The sequence below is a fragment of the Bos indicus genome, chromosome 19 (assembly GCF_029378745.1).
Source record: "Bos indicus isolate NIAB-ARS_2022 breed Sahiwal x Tharparkar chromosome 19, NIAB-ARS_B.indTharparkar_mat_pri_1.0, whole genome shotgun sequence".
Classification (NCBI taxonomy): domain Eukaryota; kingdom Metazoa; phylum Chordata; class Mammalia; order Artiodactyla; family Bovidae; genus Bos; species Bos indicus.
The window spans coordinates 58,130,529-58,154,040 of NC_091778.1; the positions used below are offsets into that span (position 1 = coordinate 58,130,529).

At 44.7% G+C, this 23,512-nt stretch overlaps 1 protein-coding gene across 7 annotated transcripts in view; it reads left to right on the forward strand.

The window, feature by feature from the left end:
* LOC109574468 (protein CD300H-like) overlaps window positions 1-23,512 on the forward strand; it is a 63,890-nt gene that overhangs the window by 32,712 nt on the left and 7,666 nt on the right. For 5 of the 7 annotated variants that reach the window (XM_070774131.1, XM_070774134.1, XM_070774130.1 and 2 more), the window contains one exon: window positions 396-483. In XM_070774131.1, coding sequence (XP_070630232.1) covers window positions 396-483 — 88 coding nt within the window. Of the gene's footprint in view, window positions 1-395; window positions 484-2,306; window positions 23,179-23,512 lie in introns of those variants that run through there. The other 2 variants (XR_011562187.1, XM_019982503.2) reach the window with 2 other exon arrangements.

The following is a 23,512-nucleotide window of genomic DNA, read 5'->3' on the forward strand; positions in this document are numbered from 1 at the left end:
TCTTGGCTGTGTCAGCTGCCTGGCAGCCCCCATTCTACTCCTGTCCTCGTGGATAAGCAGATGGGGGAGGCACTGGCCGCGGCCCTGTCACGAGCAGCTGGAGCATTTGAATTCTGCTGCCCTCCAGCTGCCCTTGGCCTGAGGTGACCCTGGGCCCCTCTAACCTCCCTGGACCTGTGCCAGCCCCACTGCCTCTGAGGCTCTGAGTCTCCCGGAGGCCAGGGAGATATAAGCAGTCCAGCCTGTTGGCCGCTCCTTTGGCCCTGCTCCAGACTCCTCTGGGCAAGGAGGCCCATGCTCCCCAAACCCCCATCCCCCAGACTCAGAGCCACGTTTAGGGCGGTGGGCAGGTGAGCAGGCAGAGTGGTGTGTAACCTGGTCTGTATGTCTTGCAGCACCTACAGTGTTGATCTCCACCCTCGCCACCTCCAATGCCAACATGTTCACGGCACCAGTTGCCCCAAAAGAGAATCAAGGGCAACTGTAAGTACCATTTGGGCTTTTGATCTGCACGAGATGTCTGACTGTCTCATTTTACCAAAAGATAAGCACTGCGTACCCACTCCTGCCCATCCCTTAAAAAAAAATTATTTAATTTTTTTGGATATGCTCGGTCTTCTTTGTCCTGGGCTCAGTGCCTTTTGCAGGCGTATTGCTTCCAACGTCCATCCGTCCCATTTTTACTGTGTGAACTTCCACGTGCCCTGCACTGTGTGGGGACACAGACAAGGAGCATCTCCTGCCGAGCTCAGAGGTGGAGACTCTGAGTCTGGGACTCGGTCGAGACGGCAGCCAGTGTGGAGGGCACGGCTGGTGTGTGTGGGCCCCAGCGGGGCTCCTGGTCCAGATTCTGGGAGAGCAGGGAAGGCCTGATAAGCCCTGTTTCCCCTAACTTCTGCTATGGCAACAGCAGTGACACTCATATCTCCTGGCAGCTCACAGAGGCTTTCCTGTCATTATTCTGTTAATTCTTCGCCCCTGCCTACACCACTTATGAGAAGGAATGGACAGATAGGCACGTTCCCCATTCACAGAGGAACCAACTGAGTCTCACCCATGCCCCTTAGTGCCCTGCCCAGCCAGTGCAGCCAAAGGGGCTTTCTGTACGCTGTGAGGTCCCTCTCACTTCCTCCTTCACTCTTCCTGGCCCTCTCTGCTTCTAGATCTGCCCCATTTCCTATTGCTGGGCCTTCACACAGAATATCTGTGGGCCACCCCCCTTCTTCCTCCGGGAACACTTGCCTTCCCCTGTCACTTTTGCTGTGTGTTTGGAAAGTTTCTTTCTACCAAACTGCTGTGAATAAGGAATCACTAAGGATCACTAAGAAATATCTTCAATGAATGGATCAAAGCCACCCGTAAGTGTCAGGCAGGGCCTTTGATGCACATGAGATGGCCAATTCACTCACTTATCCAACAATTAAGCATTGAGCACCCACTCCTACCTAGTCCTGTTTTTCAATTAATTGGTTTATTTCTTTTTGGCTGCTCTGGGTCTTCATCGCTGAACGCAGGCTCTCTCTGGTTGTGGTCGGTAGACTTCTCTTTGCAGTGGCTTCTCTTCTTATGGAGCAAGGGCTCTGGGCTGCATGGGCTTCAGAAGATGTAGCACATGGGCTTAGATGCTTGCAGCATGTGGGATCTTCCCAGACCAAGGATCCAACCCATGACCCCTGGATTGGCAGTGGATTCTTTATCACTGGACCACCAGGGAAGCCTGCCCATCCCTGTTTTAGAAATATGAGGGGATATGAGGATTATCCAAATATCCAGCTGTCTGCCTTCCAGGTACTTATATCACCTAATCAACGTACCAGAGTTAAGTGATTGATTGGTGACTTCATTTGACAAATTTCTGTGAAGAATAAGGGATGATTCTTGTATTAGCTTGGCTGCCATGGCAAAGTAACACAGGCCAGGTGGCTTAGACAACATTCATTTTTCACAGCTCTGGAGGCCAGGGTCTGTGGTCAAGGTGTCAGCGTATCTCCTTTCTCCCAAGGGCTCCCTCCTTAGCTGTGTAGACGGCCGTCTTCCTCGCTGTGCATCTCGTGGTTTCCCCTTTTTGTGTGTTTATGTTCTAAGCTCTTCTCCTTCTGATGAGGACACTGGTCCTTTCCTGCCCAGGAGAGCAGCGAGGGTCAGAACAGGGAGACATGAAGAAGGAGAGTCTGGGGGGTGAAGGCTGTTGTCACCCTGGGGTCCCAGGCTGGCCCTCGTGTAGGGTATTGGAACCTGGGACCTGGGAGAGCTGGGAGGAGGGGACCTGGGGGGCATCTCACTTCCTGTCCCCATGTTCCCCACAGGCCCCTGCTGGGCAGCGTCCACTTCCTGCTCCTGGTCTTCCTGAAGGTGCCCCTGTTCCTGGGCATGCTCGGTGCTGTCCTCTGGGTCAACAGGCCTCTGAGGAGCTCTGGGGGGAATCCCGAGAAAAACCAGTAGCCCCCATGCTCTTCAATATTGTCCAGAGATTAAAGACCCTCAAACGGAACAAAAAGGCATTTTTCTCAGGCAATGACAGTGGTCAGTGGCGACTGTGGTTCTCGAGGCAGCGTGGCCCCCCGCTTCAAGAATCAGTCCCCTAGTCCCTGGAAACCTGCTGCTCTGATGCTCCAGTCTGGCTCTAGTTTCGCCCTTCCCTGCACAGCCTCTGGCCTTCTTCATCCTGAGGCCTCCAACACAGGAGAAACTACAGGAAGGAATGGAAGAGCGGATGCCTTCTTCTGGGCCCAGTTCCTTGGAGGACATATATGATCTCAAGTCTGTGTCACACACAACGTAATGCACTTATTCTTGCATTGTGTGCGGGGCAGGGGTCAGCCAATCGTGGGCTTGAGATTCTGTGTGTGTGTGCTCGATCGTGTCCGACTCTTTGTGACCCCATGGACTGTAGCCCGAGAGGCTCCTCTCTCCATGGGATTTCCCAGACACGAATACTGGAGTGGGTTGCCATTTCCTCCTCCAGGGAATCTTCCCGACCCAGGTGTTGATCCGTGTCTCCTGCATCTCCCGCATTTGCAAGTGGACCACTGAGCCACCTGGGAAATTCTAGACCCCATGAAAGTAGAAAAATGTGCAAAACGATGATAATATGCCAACTGCATGTGAAGATATGAAAGTATAAGTGGACAGAGGGACTTTGCTGGTGGTCCAGTGGGTAAGAATCTGGCTTGCAATGCAGGGGCTGTGGGCTCAATCCCTGGTTGGGGAACCACGACTGTGCAGTGCAACGAAAGATTCTGCATGACTCATGAAGATCCCGGGGGGCGATGCAGCCAGATAAATAAAGAAAATATTTTCTTAAAAAGTGGTCAGAAGACTCTGGCATCCCTGCCCTGATGTATTTTGTGTGTTTGAAATGAGATTCTAGTACCAGCGCCATCCCTCACGTCCTGGACACACCTGAAGATGAGAACGACCTCACATCCTCTCCTTGTCACCATAAGTTCCCGCCCCATTAATATCTCCATTTTCTTCCCTGTCTTGAATGTATTCAGTCTGGCTGTGACTCTCACTTGGGGTCTGCAAGGAGATCCTCCATGAATTTTGGGGACTGTGGAGTAATCCATCAGTCAGACCCTGGAGTTAGCACAGATCTGCAGCTATGAGCTAGGGTGGGCTGTGGAGGGTGGGGCTTGGAGAGGACTCTTTTCCTAAAAAGATCGCTAGACTAAGAGTCCTGGGACATGAATTAAGTTCTTCCTGTGGTTCACTGGGAGGGAAGTGGGCAGGGCCTCAGGGAGCTAGTTTAGAAAAGGTCAACTGTTTTCTTCTTCTCAAGTTCCTCCCTGGGACTTTTACTTCTGGGTTGCCTTAAGACCAGAGAGGGAGGCTACTCATGTTGTCACTCTGAACTTGGGGGAGGGGGCTGCACCAGGAGCAGATGGGAAAGTAGCCTCTTTTTCATTTTTTAAAAAACTTCTTATTTTGTATTGGAGTATAGCTGATTAACAGTGTTGTGATAGCTTCAGGTGAGCAGCAAAGTGACTCAGCCATGCATATTCATGTATCCATTCTCCCCCAAACTCCCCTCCATCCAGGCTGCCACATAAGATTGAGCAGACTTCCCTGTGCTAGACAGTAGGTCCTTGTTGGTTATCCATTTATTATTTTTTTAATTAATTGATTTATTTTAATTGGAGGCTAATTACTTTACAATATTGTGGTGGTTTTTGCCATGCATTCACATGAATCAGCCATGGGTGTACATGTGTTGCCCATCCTGAACCCCTCTCCCACCTCCCTCCCCATCCCATCCCTCTGGGTCATCCTAGTGCACCAGCCCTGAGCACCCTGTCTCATGCATTGAACCTGGACTGGCGATCTGTTTCACATATGATAATATACATGTTTCAATGCTACTGTGTCAAATCATCCCACCCTTGCCTTCTCCCATAGAGTCCAAAAGACTGTTCTTTACATCTGTGTCTCTTTTGCTGTCTTGCATATAGGGTCATTGTCATCATCTTTCTAAATTCCATATATATGCGTTAATATACTGTATTGGTGTTTTTCTTTCTGACTTACTTCATTCTCTATAATAGGCTCGTTTCATCCACCTCATTGGAACTGATTCAAATGCATTCTTTTTAATAGCTGAGTAATATTCCACTGTGTATATGTAGCACAGCTTTCTTATCCATTCATCTGCTGATGGACATCTAGGTTGCTTCCATGTCCTGGCTATTGTAAACAGTGCTGTGATGAACATTGGGGTACACGTGTCTCTTTCAATTCTGGTTTCCTCAGTGTGTATGCCCAGCAGTGGGATTGCTGGGTTGTATGGCAGTTCTATTTCATTTTTTAAGGAATTGCCCCACTGTTCTCCACAGTGGCTGTACTGGTTTGCATTCCCACCAACAGTGTAAGAGGATTCTTTTTCCTCTACACCCTCTCCAGCATTTATTGTTTGTAGACTTTTTGATAGCAGTCATTCTGACTGCTCATTGTGATTTTGATTTGCATTTCTCTGATAATGACTGATGTTGAGCATCTTTTCATATGTTTGTTAGCCATCTGTATGTCTTCTTTGGAGAAATGTCTGTTTAGTTCTTTGGCCCATTTTTTGACTGGGTCGTTTATTTTTCTGGAATTGAGCTTCAGGAGATGCTTGTATATTTTTGAGATTAATTCTTTGTCAGTTGCCTCATTTGCTATTATTTTCTCCCATTCTGAAGGCTGTCTTTTCACCTTGCTTATAATTTCCTTTGTTCTGCAAAAGCTTTTAAGTTTAATTAAGTCCCATTTGTTTATTTTTGCTTTTATTTCCATTACTCTGGGAGGTGGGTCATAGAGGATCCTGCTATGATTTATTTCAGAGAATGTTTTGCCTATGTTTTCCTTTAGGAGATTTATAGTTTCTGGTCTTACATTTAGATCTTTATCCCATTTTGAGTTTATTTTTGTTTATGGTGTTAGAAAGAGTTCTAGTTTTATTCTTTTACAAGTAGTTGATGAGTTTTCCCAGCACCGCTTGTTAAAGAGATTGTCTTTTCTCCATCGTATATTCGTCCTCCTTTGTCAAAGATAAGGTATCCATATGTGCGTGGATTTATCTCTGGGCTTTTTATTTTGTTCCATTGATCTATATTTCTGTCTTTGTGCCAGTTCCATAGTGTCTTGATGGCTGTAGCTTTGTAGTATAGCCTTAAGTCAGCAGTTTGATTCCTCCAGTTCCATTCTTCTTTCTCAAGATTGCTTTGGCTATTTGAGTTTTTTTGTATTTCCATACAAATTGTGAAATTATTTGTTCTAGTTCTGTGAAAAATACCGTTGGTGGCTTGATAGGGATTGCATTGAATCTATAGATTGCTTTGGGTAGTATACTCATTTTTACTATATTGATTCTTCTGATGCACGAACATGGTATATTTCTCCATGTATTTGTGTCATCTTTGATTTCTTTCATCAGTGTTTTATAGTTTTCTATATATAGATCTTTTGTTTTCTTAGGTAGATTTATTCCTAAGTATTTTATTCTTTTTGTTGCAATGGTGAATGGAATTATTTCCTTAATTTCTCTGTTTTCTCATTGTTAGTGTACAGGTATGCAAGGGGTTTCTCTGTGTTAATTTTATATCCTGCAAATTTACTATATTCATTGATTGGCTCTAGTAATTTTCTGGTGGAGTCTTTAGGGTGTTCTATGTAGAGGATCATGTCATCTGCAAACAGTGAGTTTTCCAATTTGGATTCCTTTTGTTTCCTTTTCTTCTCTGATTGCTGTGGCTAAAACTTCCAAAACTATGTTGAATAGTAGTGGTGAGAGTGGGCACCCTTGTCCTGTTCATGACTTTAGGGGCTGCTGCTGTTGCTAAGTCACTTCAGTTGTCTCTGACTCTGTGTGACCCCATAGATGGCAGCCCACCAGGCTCCTCTGTCCCTGGGATTCTCCAGGCAAGAATATTGGAGTGGATTGCCATTTCCTTCTCCAGACTTTAGGGGAAATGCTTTCAATTTTTCACCATTGAGGATAATGTTTGCTGTGGGTTTATCATATATAGCTTTTATTATGTTGAGGTATGTTCATTCTATGCCTGCTTTCTGGAGGGCTTTTATCATAAATGGATACTGAATTTTGTCAAAGACTTCCTCTGCATCTACTGAAATAATCATATGGTTTTTATCTTTCAATTTGTTAATGTGGTATATTACATTGATTGATTTGTGAATATTGAGGAATCCTTGCATCCCTGGGATAAAGCCCACTTGGTCATGATGTATGATCTTTTTAATATGTTGTTGGATTCTGTTTGCTAGAATTTTGTTAAGGATTTTTGCATCTATGTTCATCAGTGATGTTGGCCTATAGTTTTCTGTCCCTGTGGCATCTTTGTCTGGTTTTGGTATTAGGGTGATGGTGGCCTCATAGAATGAGTTTGGAAGTTTACCTTCCTCTGTGATTTTCTGGAATAGTTTGAGTGGGGTGGGTGTTAGCTCTTCCCTAAATTTTTGATAGAATTCAGCTGTGAAGCCATCTGGTCCTGGGATTTTATTTGTTGGGAGATTTCTGATTACAGTTTCGATTTCCATGCTTGTGATGGGTCTGTTAAGATTTTCTATTTCTTCCTGGTTCAGTTTTAAAAAGTTATACTTTTCTGAGAATTTTTCCATTTCTTCCAAGTTGTCCATTTTATTGGCATATAATTGCCAATTATAATCTCTTATGATCCTTTGTATTTCTGTATTGTCTGTTGTGATCTCTCCATTTTCATTTCTAATTTTGTTGATTTGATTCTTCTCCCTTTTTTTCTTTATGAGTCTGGCTAATGGTTTGTCTATTTTATTTATCTTCTCAAAGAACCAGCTTTTAGCTTTGTCTATTTTTGCTATGGTCTCCTTTGTTTCTTTTTCATTTATTTCTGATCTAATTTTTTATGATTTCTTTCCTTCTACTAACCCTGGAGTTCTTCATTTCTTCTTTTTCTGGTTGCTTTAAGTGTAGAGTTAGGTTATTTATTTGATTTTTCTCCTGTTTCTTGAGGTAAGCTTGTATTGCTATGAACATTCCCCTTAGTACTGCTTTTACTGAATCCCATAGGCATTGGGTTGTTGTGTTTTCGTTTTCATTTATTTCTATGCATATTTTGATTTCTTTTTTTATTTCTTCTGTGATTTCTTGGTTATTCAGAAGCATGTTGCTTAGCCTCCATATGTTTGTATTTTTAATAGTTTTTTTTCCCTGTTGCTGCTGCTGCTGCTAAGTCGCTTCAGTCATGTCCGACTCTGTGCGACCCCATTGATGGCAGCCCACCAGGCTCCGCCATCCCTGGGATTCTCCAGGCAAGAACACTGGAGTGGGTGGCCATTTCCTTCTCCAATTTTTCCCTGTAGTTGACATCTAGTCTTACCGCATTGTGGTCAGAAAAGATGCTTGAGATGATTTCAATTTTTGGATTTACCAAGGCTATATTTATGGCTCAGGATGTGAACTATCCTGGAGAAGGTTCATGTGCACTTGAGAAAAAGGTGAAATTCATTGTTCTGGGGTAAAATGTCCTATAGATATCAATTAGGTCTAACTGGTCCATTGTATCATTTAAAGTTTGTGTTTCCTTGCTCATTTTCTGTTTAGTTGATCTATCCATAGGTGTGAGTGGGGTATTAAAGTCTCCCACTATTATTGTGTTACTGTTATTTTTGCCTTTCATACTTGTTATCATTTGCCTTACATATTGTTGTGCTCCTATGTTGGGTGTGTATATATTTATAATTTTATCTCTTCTTGGATCGATCCTTTGATCATTATGTAGTGTCCTTCTTTGTCTCTTTTCATTGCCTGTATTTCACAGTCTATTTTATCTGATATGAGTACTGCTACTCCTGCTTTATTTTGGTCTCCATTTGCCTGAAATATCTTTTTCCAGCCCTTCACTTTCAGTCTGTATGTTTCCCTTGTTTTGAGGTGGGTCTCTTGTAGAGAGCATATATAGGGGTCTTGTTTTTGTATCCATTCAGCCAATCTTTGTCTTTTGGTTGGGGCATTCAACCCATTTACACTTAACGTAATTATCAATAAATATGATCCTGTTGCCATTTACTTTGTTGTTTTGGGTTCGAGTTTATAAACCTTTTCTGTGTTTCCTGTCTAAAGAAGATCCTTTAGCACTTGTTAAAGAGCTGGTTTGGTGGTGCTGAATTCTCTCAGATTTTGCTTGTCTGTAAAGCTTTTGATTTCTCCTTCATATTTGAATGAAATCCTTGCTGGGTACAGTAATCTGGATTGTAGGTTTTTCTCTTCCATCACTTTAAGTATGTCCTGCCATTTCCCTTCTGGCCTAAAGAGTTTCTATAGAAAGATCAGCTGTTATCCTTATGGGAATCCCTTTGTGTGTTATTTGTTGTTTTTCCCTTGCTGCTTTTAATATTTGTTCTTTGTGTTTGATCTTCATTAAATTGATTAATATGTGTCTTGGGGTGTATGGATGTGAGAGTTGGACTGTGAAGAAGGCTGAGTGCCGAAGAACTGATGCTTTAGAACTGTGGTGTTGGAGAAGACTCTTGAGAGTCCCTTGGACTGCAAGGAGATCCAACCAGTCCATTATGAAGGAGATCAGCCCTGGGATTTCTTTGGAAGGAATGATGCTAAAGCTGAAACTCCAGTACTTTGGCCACCTCATGTGAAGAGTTGACTCATTGGAAAAGACTCTGATGCTGAGAGGGATTGGAGGCAGGAGGAGAGGGGGATGACAGAGGATGAGATGGCTGGATGGCATCACTGACTCGATGGACGTGAGTCTGGGTGAACTCTGGGAGTTGGTGATGGACAGGGAGGCCTGGCATGCTGTGATTCATGGGGTCGCAGAGTCAGACACGACTGAGCAACTGAACTGAACTGAACTGAACTGGGGTGTTTCACCTTGGGTTTACCCTGTTTGGGACTCTCTGGGTTTCTTGGACTTGGGTGGCTATTTCCTTCCCCATTTCAGGGACGTTTTCAACTATTATCTCCTCAAATATTTTCTCATGGCCTTTCTTTTTGTCTTCTTCTTCTGGGACTCCTATGATTTAAATGTTGGGGTGTTTAACATTGTCCCAGAGGTCTCTGAGGTTGTCCTCATTTAATTCTTTTTTCTGCTCTGCTACATTTATTTCCACCATTCTATTTTCCACCTCACTTATCCTATCTTCTGCCTCAGTTATTCTACTGTTGGTTCCCTCCAGAGTGCTTTTGATCTCAGTTATTGCATAATTCATTATTGATTGACTATTTTATTTCTTATAGGTCCTTGTTAAACTTTTCTCGCATCTTCTCAATCCTTGTCTCCAGACTATCTGTAACTCCATTTTGTTTTCAAGATTTTGGATCATTTTTACTATCATTATTCTGAATTATTTTTCAGGTAAACTCCCTATCTCCTCCTCTTTTGTTTGGTTTGGTGGGCATTTATCATGTTCCTTTACCTGCTGAATATTTCTCTGCCTTTTCATCTTATTTAGATTGCTGTGTTTGGGGTGGCCTTTCTGTATGCTGGAAGTTTGTGTTTCCTCTTTATTGTGGAGGTTCCTCCCTGTGGGTGGGGTTGGATGAGTGGCTTGTCAAGGTTTCCTGGTTCGGGAAGCTTGCCTCAGTGTTCTGGTGGGTGGAGCTGGGTCTCTTCTCTCTGGAGTGCAATCAAGTGTCCAGTAGTGAGTTTTTAGGTGTCTATGGGTTTGGTGTGATTTTGGCTGCCTATATTTTAATGCTCAGGGTTATGTTCCTGCATTGTTGAAGAATTAACTTGGTATGTCTTGCTCTGAAACTTGTTGGCTCTTGGGTGGAGCTTGGTTTCAGTGTAGGTATGGAGGCTTTTCGGAGAAGGCAATGGCACCCCACTCCAGTACTCTTGCCTGGAAAATCCCATGGATGGAGGACCCTGGTAGGCTGCAGTTCATGGGATTGCTAAGAGTCAGACATGACTGAGCGACTTCACTTTCACTTTTCACTTTCATGCATTGGAGAAGGAAATGGCAATGGAGAATCCCAGGGATGGGGGAGCCTGGTCGGCTGCCGTTTATGGGGTCTCACAGAGTCGGACACAACTGAAGTGACTTAGCAACAGCATGGAGGCTTTTGGATGAGCTCTTGTCAATTAATGTTCCCTAGAGTCAGGAGTTTTCTGGTGTTCTCAAAATTTGGATTTGAGATTCCTGCCTCTGGCTTTCAGTCTTATTCTTACAGTAGCCTCAAGACTTCTCCATCGATACAGCATTGATGATAAAACATCTAGGTTAATGGTGAAAAGATTCTCCACAGTGAGGGACACCCAGAGAGGTTCACAGAATTATATGGAGAAGAGAAGAGGGAGGAGAGAGAGGTGACCAGGAAGAGAGGAGGGGGAGTCAAAAGGAGAGAGAGAAAGCTAGCCAATAATCAGTTCCCTAAGTGTTGTCCACAGCCCAGAACACCCAAAGAGATTCACAGATTTAAGTAGAGAAGAGAAGGGGGAGGGAGGAGATAGAGGTGACCTGGGGGAGAAAAAGGAGAGTCAAAAGGGGAGAGAGCAGTCAAACCAGTAATCACACTCCTAACTAAAAATGGGTACTGAAGATTGGATTCTTAAAGGTACAGAATTGATAACAAATACCAAAAAGGAAATTAAAAATCTAGAGTAGAGGTTATACTCTCAAAAATACAGTATTAAAAAAACAACAAAATTGCAAAAATTATAAAATATATATACATATGAAATTTGCTTTAAAAATAGGGTCTTTTTTTTGCAAGGTAATAGTAGGGTTTAAAAATTAAAATTAAAGGAGTAGTAAAGAGCTTAAAAATTAAAAAAAAATTAAAAATGATAATAGTAAAATACACTCAGGAATTTCTCTGGAGCTGTTGAGGGCAGTGTGGGGTCAGTTCAGTTTCAGATAGTTCCTTGTTCCAGCTTATATTTTTTCTCAATGTCAACAGACCCCTTCCAATGTAGTCAGTGCTAACTACAGGTTTTAATATGTTGCACCTGTCACTTCCAAAGCGGTTCCCTTTTCTTTATTTTGGCTCCCTCTGTTTGCAAGTCTGTTCAGGGTCTAATTTCCATCCTAACACAAGGGGGCAAAGGCAGTCATTTATTTAGGCTCACTTGTTCAACTGTGCTGTGGGAAGGGAGGAACACTGCAAACAAATACCACTGGCGTGTGTGGGCAGTGCTCGCAGTGTCTGGGCCACACTGGGTTTGCCCCCACTCACGGCGTGTGTGCTTTCCCAGTCTACACTGCTCAGGCTCCCGGTTGCTCTGCAGGGGAACTGTCTATGGTGGGCCCTGGGTTACGTGCACTTCCCAGGTCTAAGCCACTCAGGTTCAGGTTCTCGGGTACTCCACAAAGGCACAGACTCAGTTGGGTCTGAGTTTTGTGTCCTTCCCAGGTCCGAGTGGCTCAGGTGCCCAGGTGCTTGGCGAGTGCACTCTCCCCAGGTGGGCGATGCATCTTATCAACTCCCCGGTCCCAGCTGCTGGGTTTCCTGGGTGCACCGCAAGAATGCTGTCTCAGATGTGCCATGTATCTCCTCTGGGGAGCTGATCTCTGACCGCGACCCTCCTGGTAGATGTCAACTGTCCAGGATCCCAGGAAGACTTGGTTAGCAACTGGGAGGCTGCTCACAGTTTGGTGGAGGATGCCTTCTCTGGTGCCGAGATTGCCCCTCACCTTCCGGCTCTGGATGTCACCCGCCTGCCTCTCTGCCTCCAGCGGGGGATGGGCCGGTCTGCAGCTGGCTGGCTCTCTTCTGATGTTCACTCAATCCTTTGTTCAGTGAGCGGGCCAGCTTGTGCCTTAGAGCTTTTCATGGAAAAGTTCTCTCTCTCTCTCTCTCTCTTTTCTCTCTCTGGCTCTCTCCCACAGTTTAGATCGCTATCTCACATTAGCTCCCCCAGATTGTCCTCAGAGCATTCAGGCCTGGCCCTTACCCTTAACATGCAGTCTGCACCTCTCTGTTCAGGCCCCGTTCACTGGTGGTGGATGTGAGTGTCTGGGCTACTTCTCTGTTGGGAGTTCTGGTTAGGCGCATAATCTGTGGGATTTTTTTTTCCCCTCCCAGTAATGTTGCCCTCTGAGAGTCCAAAACTCCCCACAGACCCACCCGTGAAAGGGTTTCCTGGTGTTTGGAAACTTCTCCTCTTTCACGACTCCCTCCCTGGGATGGGTCTCTCTTTTTATCTTTTATATTTTGTCCTACCTCCTTTCAAAGAGAATGGGCTGCCTTTCTGCATGCCTGATGTCCTCCGCCAGCATTCAGAAGTTGTTTTGTGGAATTTGTCCAGCATTCAAATGATCTTTCGACGACTATGTGGTGGAGAAAGTGGTCTCCCCGTCCTATTCCTTTGCCATCTTATGACCGCCCCTGGTTATCCATTTTAAATACAGCAGTGTGCACATGTCTATCCCAAACTTTCTAACTATCCTTTCCCCCATCCTTTCCCCTGCAACCATACATTCATTCGCTAAGTCTGGGAATCTCTTTCTGTTTTGTAAGTAAAATAATTTGCATCATTTAAGATTCCACAAGGATGTCATGTGATATTCTCCGAGAAGTCTCTTTTTCTAATCTGTTAGAGGTGAAACCTTGAGACTCTGTCTTGCCCCCTGAGAGGTGAGGGGCACATAAGAGAAACCAGGGTTTCAGCCTTCTGTCCTGCCATCCAGCTGAAGATTTTGCCTTCATGTAGCTAAAGCTCAGGTGGGACATTGACTGTATTCAAAGACAAAATGAGGTTGGGGAGGCCCACCCCAGACTTCCCAAAGATTCTGCTGACACAAGGAAACATCAGAGGGGCCATGTGTGGGGGCCCCAGCTTGAGTACCCCAGAGGATAGGGTTATCACATTTAGCAAATAAAATTGCAGCACACTGGGGCTTCCCTGGCTTCCCTGGTGGCTAAGAGTCCACCTTCCAATGAAGAGGATGTGGATTCGATCCCTGATTGGGGAGCTAAGGTCCCACAGGCCTCTTTGCCAAAATAGCAAGAAATATAAAACAAAAGCAATATTTTAAAGTGATGAAGACTTTAAAGTGGTCTACATTAAAAAAAAAGTCTTAAAAAAAAAAACCCACATGGTAAAGAATCCATCCACCTGCAATGTGGGAGACCTGGGTTGGATCCCTGGGTTGAGGAGATCCCCTGGAGGAGGGCATGGCAACCCACTCCAGTATTTGTGCCTGGGAAATCCCATGGACAGAGGAACCTGGCGGGCTACAGTCCATGTGGTAGCAGAGAGTCGGACATTACTGAGCAACTAAGCACATCACCTCACCATGATATTCACAGGGTGAGATACTCTCATAGCTCACACAACAGTCTAGGCACTCCAGCACTATTGCAACAATGCAGTCAGGCCCCTGCGTCCTTGCTCGTTTTACACTAGTCTCTGCCCAGCATCCCCGTCAAGGCCCCTCCGCCTGGAAGCCAGCTGGGACTCTTGTCCATCCTTCAGTGGCACGTGAAGTGGCACTCTCCTGGCACAATGTGCATTCTTTTGCTACAGTGTTTATGAGACATTACAGGTTGTGTTGTTTGCCAAGGCATCTCCTGACCTGAGAACACTGAAGATCAAGAATCAAAAGGAAATCCTCTGTGTCAGATGGGGACCAGGCAGGTCCTGGAGGCACCAGCTGGTCGCATTCATGAGTAGACCGGATCAGGTGGTTCCGCGTGGTGTGCTGAACCTCCTGTAAGTGAATAGCTCCAGCACTTGGATAAATGTAGGGGTGACCCGAAGGCAGCGCTTCTCATGGAGGTGTTTTGCCATCACCCCTTCCCCTGCTCCCAGAGGACATTAGGCTGGGTCTGGAGACATTTTTGATTATCACTTGGGGAGGAGTTGCAATCGGCATCTTGTGGATAGAGGCCGGGAATGCTGCTTACCACAGGAAGGTCCCTACGAAAAAGAACGATCTGGCCCCAAGTGTCCACAATGTCAAGGTTGAGAAACCCACTGTAAACCAAGCATGGAAGAGGGGAACATTTTTTCTAGTGGATATAACTTCAAGCAGTGGACATGGTTGCTAACTCCCCCTGAGTGGGGAGACAGCCAGAGGAATGAGGCTACGTGGGGTCCTGAGCAGGTGCTAACACTCCTCTGAATGGTCAGGGAAGTTGATACTGTGCTCACAGTCAAAAGTTCCAGAGTGGATTTCCTCAAGAGCCTGTTAGAATTCCCTGGAGGTCCAGACTTTGTCTCTCTCTGCATAGACACAGAGGCAGGGTCACAGTAAGAAGTTGCCTATCTGCAAGCCAGGACAGACCCTCATGATCTCCTGCCCAACCTCAGTCACTTCAGTGTCTGAAGCACCAGCCCCACTCACCTGGGATGACGAGAAGGAGCAGAGCTGGGAGCAGCCACATGGTCCAGCCTCCCATCCTCGGTGGTAACACACGCTCAATACCCTTCAAGGATGCAAAGCCAAGGTCAAGAGTGGACACCCTGGATGTCCTTAGGGTTTAAGTGAAGCTGCTTGAATCTCCTTTGCACTCATCTTTGATTCATTTCCCACTGTCAGCACCTACTTTTTGCATTTTATATATTAGGAGGAAAGGGTGTCACTCTTTGAGAAGATGAATTGGCAGCAGGTGATGGGAGCTGTGTCCAGAAAGACAAAGACAAACACCATATGATTTCATATATAAAGGAAATCCACCCTGAATATTCATTGGAAGGACTGATGCTGCTCCAAAACTCTGGCCACCTGATGCAAAGAACTGACTCATTGGAAAAGACACTGATGCTGGGAAAGATTGAAGACAGGAGGAGAAGCGGGTAATAGAGGATGAGATGGTTGGATGGCATCACCAACTCAATGGACATGAGTCTGGGCAAACTCAGGAAGATAGTGAAGGACAGGGAAGCCTGGCGTGCTGCAGTTCATGGGGTCATAAAGAGTTGGACACGACTTACCAACTGAACAACAACAACAACAATCACTTATATGTGGAATCTAAAATATGGGACAAATAAACGTATCTACAAAACAGAAACAGACTCACAGATACAGAGGACAAACTTGTGGTTGCCAAGGGGGGAGGGCGGTTCAGGAGGGAAGGAGTGGGAGTGTGGGTTTAGCATATGTAAACTATTTTTTTTGTAGGGGAATAAACAGCAAGTATATTCTACTGTATAGCACAGGAACTATTGAAATATCCTGGGATAAACCATAAGGGAAAAAGAAAAAAATATATATATATATTCTACATGTGTCCAACTGAGTTACTTTGCTGTATAGCAGAGATTGGCACAACATCATAAATCAACTATACTTCAATTAAAAAATATAATTGAAAGAACCATTAAAAAAATTTGGTCCTGGCCTGATCTATAGCACAACTGTTCTTCTTGATAAAGGAAACGAGGGTCCCTCTAACTGCTAAGAAGGAGGGGCACAGATATTTACTGAAGGCAAGAACAGCATGAGGACTGGCATCTAAGCAGGGTTAGTAGGATGAGGTGGAGCTGTCGCTAGGCTTGATGTGCCCCCCAGCCTCCTGACTCTGTGACCAGCTCTAGGTCAGAACCAAGATGGGACTGAAAGAGGGAACAGAAGGGCACATGGCACACACACACATTCACAGTATTGAAAGAGTTGTGTGTGTGTGTGTGTGTGTGTGTGTGTGTGTGTGTGTGATCAGTCACTCAGTCATGTCCAACCCTTTGCAACCCCATAGGTTGTAACCCACCAGGTCCCTCTGTCCATGGGGTTGAAAGAAATATAGCTTTCCATTTACTTATATTTCTATCTCTCAATAGAATTTTAAAGTGATTAATAATAAAAACATATTTCCCATATGAATCACCCTGTGATTCCTAGATTCCTGAGATTCCTAGAATGAATCAAACTTGATCATATTGTATCATTCTTTTAAAGTACTTCCCCAAATTTATCTTTGAGTTTTTAATATAAGAACCTTTGCATCAATGCCAATCAATGAGATTGGACTGTATTTTCTTTCTCATAAATGTTCTCTTGGTCAGGTTGTCATATCAGTATTATGCTGACTTCACCCCAAAATGTTCCTTCTTTCTGGATGGCCTGGAATGGTTTCCACAGTGTTGGAAGTATCTGTTCCTTGAAGTTTTGGAAGGATAAATCACTGGGGTTTGTTCATCATTTTGAGGGTTGGAGTGGGGACTGGAGGGAATACATAGTTCCTTGGTAACATTCTCAGATTTTTCCATAGCATTTTTAAGAAAATAATTTTATTTATTTATTTGGCTGTTCTCCTTGCTGTATGGGCTTTTCTTTAGTTGCAGAGAGTGGGGGCTACACTCCAGTGGCAGTGCCCGAGCTCCTCATTGCTGTGGCTTCTCTTGTCATGAGTGCTGCTCTGGAGCACAGGCTCAGTAGTCGTGGCCCACGGGACATGCAGGATCTTCTGGGACCGGGGATCAAACCCATGTCTCCTGAATTGCCAGAAGGATTCTTTACCACTGAACTATCAGGGAAGCCCTTCCTACAGTATTTTGAAGATTTCTATTCTGCAGTAAGCTTAGGTAATGTATATTTCCCTAGAAAATTGCTGGTCTAATCTCAGTTTATGAGTATACTTGTAAATATTTTTTTCAAAATGCTCACATGAGAGTCTTTTAATTTTTTATTTATCTGGGAATATTCTCTTTTTTAATTCCTCTGTTGTATTGTCTTTTTTCCTCACATTTTCCTCCACTCCACAAAAGGTCAGCCCTTGGGTTTGTTCATGGTTTTACCACTTTTCTGTTTTAAAATTCACTGAAGTCTGCTTTTATCTTTTTGAGAGAGAGAGAGAAAGAAAGAGAGAGATGGAGGGAGAGGAAGAGAAGTCTTCCTCTTGTAATAAGGCCACCGTCCTATCAGAACAGGGCCCCACCCTCATGACCTCATCTAATGTGGTTACCTTCCCCAGGAGGGTCAGGTCACCTAGAGGGTCAGGTCTTCAACATATAAACTGGGGTTGGAAGGAGACACAGATGTTTGGTCCATGATGGATGACTGACAGACACCTTAAAACATAAATCAGGGACTTCCCTGGTGGTTCAGTGGTGAAGACTCTGTGCTTCCAATGCAGGGGGCCTGGGTTCAATTACTGGCCGAGGAACTAGGATCTCACAGGCTGTGCAGCCAAAAAATTTAAAGACAACAGAGACAACAAAACAAGTCAGACTGGGATCTCATCCCCAAACCAGCTTTCCCACTCCAGTTTACTTGGATTCCATTCCTCCCATTGCTCCCCAAACTGGAGTGATACCCTTGACCTCTCTCTTTTGCTCATACACCATATCTGATCTGTTAAAATACCTTTCCTTCAAAATACCGATCTGCAGGATCTAACCACTCCCCCCCTGCTCTAAATTTGAGAGCCAGTCATCATCAACTCTTGGACTTTTGCAGACTAACTGGTCTCCCAGTTCTCATGTTAGACCCCCTTCCTCAACTGAAGAGTCTACTCAGTTCAGTTCAGTTGCTCAGTCCTGTCCGACTCTTTGCAGCATGCCAATCCCACGGACTGAAGCACGCCAGGCCTCCCTGTCCATCACCAATTCCTGGAGCCTACTCAAACTCATGTCCATTGTGTCAGCGATGCCATACAATCATCTCATCCTCTGTTGTCCCCTTCTTCAGCCTTCAATCTTTTCCTTAGCATCAGGGTCTTTTTCAGTGAGTCGGCTCTTTGCATCAGGTGGCCAAAGTATTGGAGTTTCAGCTTCAACATGAGCCCTTCCAATGAATATTCAGGACTGATTTCCTTTAGGATTGACTGGTTGGATCTCCTTGCAGTCCAAGGAACTCTCAAGAGTCTTCTCCAACACCACAGTTCAAGAGCATCAATTCTTAAGCGCTCAGCTTTCTTTATGGCCCAACTCTCACATCCATACATGACCACTGGAAAAACCATAGCTTGGACTAGACAGACCTTTCTTGGCGAAGTAATGTCTCTGCTTTTTAATATGTTATGACCAATAGGTCAGTCAGAACTTTTCTTCCAAGGAGCAAGCGTCTTTTAATTTCATGGCTGCAATCACCATCTGCAGTGATTTTGGAGCCCAGAAAAATAAAGTCTGTCACTGTTTCCATTATTTCCCCATCTTTTTGCCATGAAGTTATGATTCTACAGTGGAAGTGAGAAATAGATTTAAGGGCCTAGATCTGATAGATAGAGTGCCTGGTCAACTATGGACTGAGGTTCGTGACATTGTACAGGAGTCAGGGATCAAGACCATCCCCATGGAAAAGAAATGCAAAAAAGCAAAATGGGTGTCTGGGGAGCCCTTACAAATAGCTGTGAAAAGAAGAGAAGTGAAAAGCAAAGGAGAAAAGGAAAGATATAAGCATCTGAATGCAGAGTTCCAAAGAATAGCAAGAAGAGATAAGAAAGCCTTCCTCAGCGATCAATGCAAAGAAAATAGAGGAATACAACAGAATGGGAAAGACTAGAGATCTCTTCAAGAAAATTAGAGATACCAAGGGAACATTTCACCCAAAGGTGGGCTCGATAAAGGACAGAAATGGTATAGACCTAACAGAGGCAGAAGATATTAAGAAGAGGTGGAAAGAATACACAGAAGAACTGTACAAAAAAGTTCTTCACGACCCACATAATCACGATGGTGTGATCACTGACCTAGAGCCAGACATCCTGGAATGTGAAGTCAAGTGGGTCTTAGAGAGCATCACTACGAACAAAGCTGGTGGAGGTGATGGAATTCCAGTTGAGCTATTTCAAATCCTGAAAGATGATGCTGTGAAAGTGCTGCACTCAATATGCCAGCAAATTTGGAAAACTCAGCAGTGGCCACAGGACTGGAAAAGGTCAGTTTTCATTCCAATCCCAAAGAAAGGCAATGCCAAAGAAAGCTCAAACTACCACACAATTGCACTCATCTCACACGCTAGTAAAGTAATGCTCAAAATTCTCCAAGCCAGGCTTCAGCAATACGTGAACCGTGAACTTCCTGATGTTCAAGCTGGTTTTAGAAAAGGCAGAGAGACCAGAGATCAAATTGCCAACATCTGCTGGATCATGGAAAAAGCAAGAGAGTTCCAGAAAAACATCTATTTCTGCTTTATTGACTATGCCAAAGCCTTTGACTGTGTGGATCACAATAAACTGTGGAAAATTCTGAAAGAGATGGGAATACCAGACTACCTGACCTGCCTCTTGAGAAACCTGTATGCAGGTCAGGAAGCAACAGTTAGAACTGGACATGGAACAACAGACTGGTTCCAAATAGGAAAAGGAGTACATCAAGGTTGTATATTGTCACCCTACTTATATGCAGAGTACATTATGAGAAATGCTGGGCTGGAAGAAGCACAAGCTAAAATCAAGATTGCCGGGAGAAATATCAATAACCTCAGATATGCAGATGACACCACCCTTATGGCAGAAAGTGAAGAGGAACTCAAAAGCCTCTTGATGAAAGTGAAAGAGGATAGTGAAAAAGTTGGCTTAAAGCTCAACATTCAGAAAACGAAGATCATGGCATCCGGTCCCATCACTTCAGGGGAAATAGATAGGGAAACAGTGGAAACAGTGTCAGACTTTATTTTGGGGGGCTCCAAAATCACTGCAGATGGTGACTGCAGCCATGAAATTAAAAGGCACTTACTCCTTGGAAGAAAAGTTATGACCAACCTAGATAGCATATTCAAAAGCAGAGACATTACTTTGCCAACAAAGGTCCGTCTATTCAAGGCTATGGTTTTTCCAGTGGTCATGTATGGATGTGAGAGTTGGACTGTAAAGAAAGCTGAGCGCCGAAGAATTGATGGTTTTGACTGTGGTGTTGGAGAAGACTCTTGAGAGTCCCTTGGACTGCAAGGAGATCCAACCAGTCCATTCTGAAGGAGATCAGTCCTGGGATTTCTTTGGAAGGAATGATGTTAAAGCTGAAACTCCAGTACTTTGGCCACCTCATGTGAAGAGTTGACTCATTGGAAAAGACTCTGATGCTGGGAAGGATTGGGGGCAGGAGGAGAAGGGGACGACAGTGGATGAGATGGCTGGATGGCATACTGACTCGATGGACGTGAGTCTGAGTGAACTCTGGGAGTTGGTGATGGACAGGGAGGCCTGGCGTGCTGCGATTCATGGGGTCACAAAGAGTCGGACACGACTTAGCAACTGAACTGAACTGAACTGAATGAGACTGGATGCCATGATCTTAGTTTTCTGAATGTTGAGTTTTAAGTCAACTTTTTCACCCCCCTCTTTAATTTTCATCAAGAGGCTCTTTAGTTCTTCTTTGCTTTCTGCCACAAGGGTGGTGTCATCTGCATATCTGAGGTTATTGATATTTCTCCCAGCAATCTTGATTCCAGCTTGTGCTTCATCCAGCCTGGCATTTGGCATGATGTTCTCTGCATATAAGTTAAATAAGCAGGGTGACAATACATAACCTTGACATACTCCTTTCCTGGTTTGGAACCAGTTTGTCGTTCCATGTCTAATTCTAACTGTTGCTTCCTGACCTGCATACAGATTTCTCAAGAGGCAGATCAGGTGGTCTGGTATTCCCATCTCTTTCAGAATTACCCACAGTTTGTTGTGATCCACACAGTCAAAGGCTTTGGCATAGTCAATAAAGTAGAAATAGATGTTTTTCTGGAACTCTCTTGCTTTTTTTATGATCCAGCAGATGTTGGCAATTTGATCTCTGGTCCCTCTGCCTTTTCTAAATCCAGCTTGAACATGTGGAAGTTCATGGTTCATGAAGCCTGGCTTGGAGAATTTTGAGCATTACTTTACTAGCGTGTGAGATGAGTGCAATTGTGCAGTAGTTTGAGCATTCTTTTGTGTTGCCTTTCTTTGGGATTGGAATGAAAACTGACCTTTTCCAGTCCTGTGGCCACTGCTGAGTTTTCCAGATTTGCTGGCATATTGAGTGCAGCACGTTCACAGCATCATCTTTCAGGATTTGAAATAGCTCAACTGGAATTCCATCACCTCCACTAGCTTTGTTCATAGTGATGCTTTCTAAGGCCCACTTGACTTCACATTCCAGGATGTCTGACTCTAGGTGAGTGATCACACCATCGTAGTTATCTGGGTCATGAAGGTCTTTTTGGTATAATTCTTCTGTGTATTCTTGCCACCTCTTCTTAATATCTTCTGCTTCTGTTAGGTCCACACCATTTCTGTCCTTTATTGTGCTCATCTTTGGATGAAATGTTCCCTTGGTATCTCTAATTTTCTTGAAGAGATCTCTAGTCTTTCCCATTCTATTGTTTTCCTCTTTTTCTTTTCATTGATCACTGAGGAAGGCCTTCTTATGTCTCCTTGCTATTCTTTAGAATTCTGCATTCAAATGGGTTTATCTTTCTTTTTCTCCTTTGCCTTTAGCTTCTCTTCTTTTCTCAGCTATCTGTAAGGCCTCCTCAGACAACCATTTTGCCTTTTTTCATTTCTTTTTCTTGGGGAGGAGATGGTCTAAATCTTGGGGAGGGGATGGTCTACTCTCCATTTATTAAAAATATATGTATATTTTTATCTGGACTGTTTTTAAAGTTTCTACTGAATGTGTTTCAATAGTGTTTCTGTTCTGTGTTTTGGGTTTTTGGCCACAAGACAGGTGGTATCTCAAGTCCCCAGCCAGAGATTGAACCTACCCACCTGCATTGGAAGGCGAGGTCTTAACCACTGGCCCACCAGGGAGGCCCCCATTCCCCACTTAACAGCAAGAACGATGCTTTGAAAACAAACGTGGGATCATGCCACTCCTCTGCTCAAAACCCTCCAAGGTCCCCACTTCACTCTTGAGTTTCTCTCTGACATCATGTCCAACTAATCTCCCTCCATCCCGTCCTTGGCAGCCTCACTGGCCTCCACAATGCCCTTGATCTGTGCCATCAAGGGCCAAGACAGAGCCAGCCTCACGGGTGTTGCATCATCAGGCTTCACACTTAGAAGGGCCACATGCTTGGCTGATACTCCATTGCCGCCATCTTGAAATTCTTTTTTTTTTTTTTTTTAGTATTTCTTTATTTATTTGCCTGCACTGGGTCTTAGTTGTGGCACTCAGGATCTTCGATCTTCATTGCATCAGTCTTAGCTGTGGCATGTGGGATCTAGTTCCCTGACCAGGGATCAAACCTGGGCTCCCTGCATTGGGAGCACAGAGGCTTAGCCACTAGACCACTCCTGAAATTCTTAATATTTCCAGAATGAGGATGTTTTCATCTTGCACTGGGCCCTGCAAACAGCCGACTGTGCCCAGACAAGGCTTAGTCAATGCTTGATCACACGGGACTGCCCATGCCAGCCACAGGAAATGGACTCTCTTGACAAAGAGGAGGACTTGCTCAGAAAATCTAGATAGAATTTAACCGAGACTGGCCTGGCTGTCTGAGCAATACGGATTTAGAGAAGGGGGGATGGGCCCATCAACCACAGGCAAGGAATGGGAAGGGCATCATCTTCACAAGGAACAGAAACTGGAACCGCACATTCAAATGTGCCACATGAGAATGACTTTCAACAAGTTCTCAGCATCATCATCTGATGTCCCAAGGCCCCAGCTTCCCTCATTTTCTGACCAACTGAGAACAGCTCTAGGAGGCTGACAGAGGAAGCAGAAACGTTCCAAGAAAAGCAGAAAAGTGCCAAGAAAAGCAGAAAAGGGCAACAGTGAGTGGAACTGGGTGAGGAGGCTCCAGGCTCTGCAGGAGCCTGGAGAGATCACCGGGGGGCCCGGGCCATGCGGCTGCTGGTGGCTCTGCTGCTTCTCTGCGTCCCAGGTGAGCGGGGCTGGGCCTGACATGGGGAAGTTCATGCGGGCGAGTCAGGGCGAGCACGGTGTGAGCAAAGGGTGCTGATGGGAAGGAGAAGCACAAGGAAACAGAGGGCGCGATGTGCCCCTAAAAACCCCAGTTCAGCGTATTTGCACACTGGGAAAGGAGGAGTATGAGATGTAAAGCTTGCTTCCCACACAGACAGTACATACTGAGCCCTAAGTTTATATCTGGCCACTTGAGTCTTTATCCCCAACATGATTAAAATCAGGAATGTCGTCTTGATAGCCAGAGAGAAGGGCAGGGGGGTGGGCAGAGAACTAATACTAATTGGACAAAT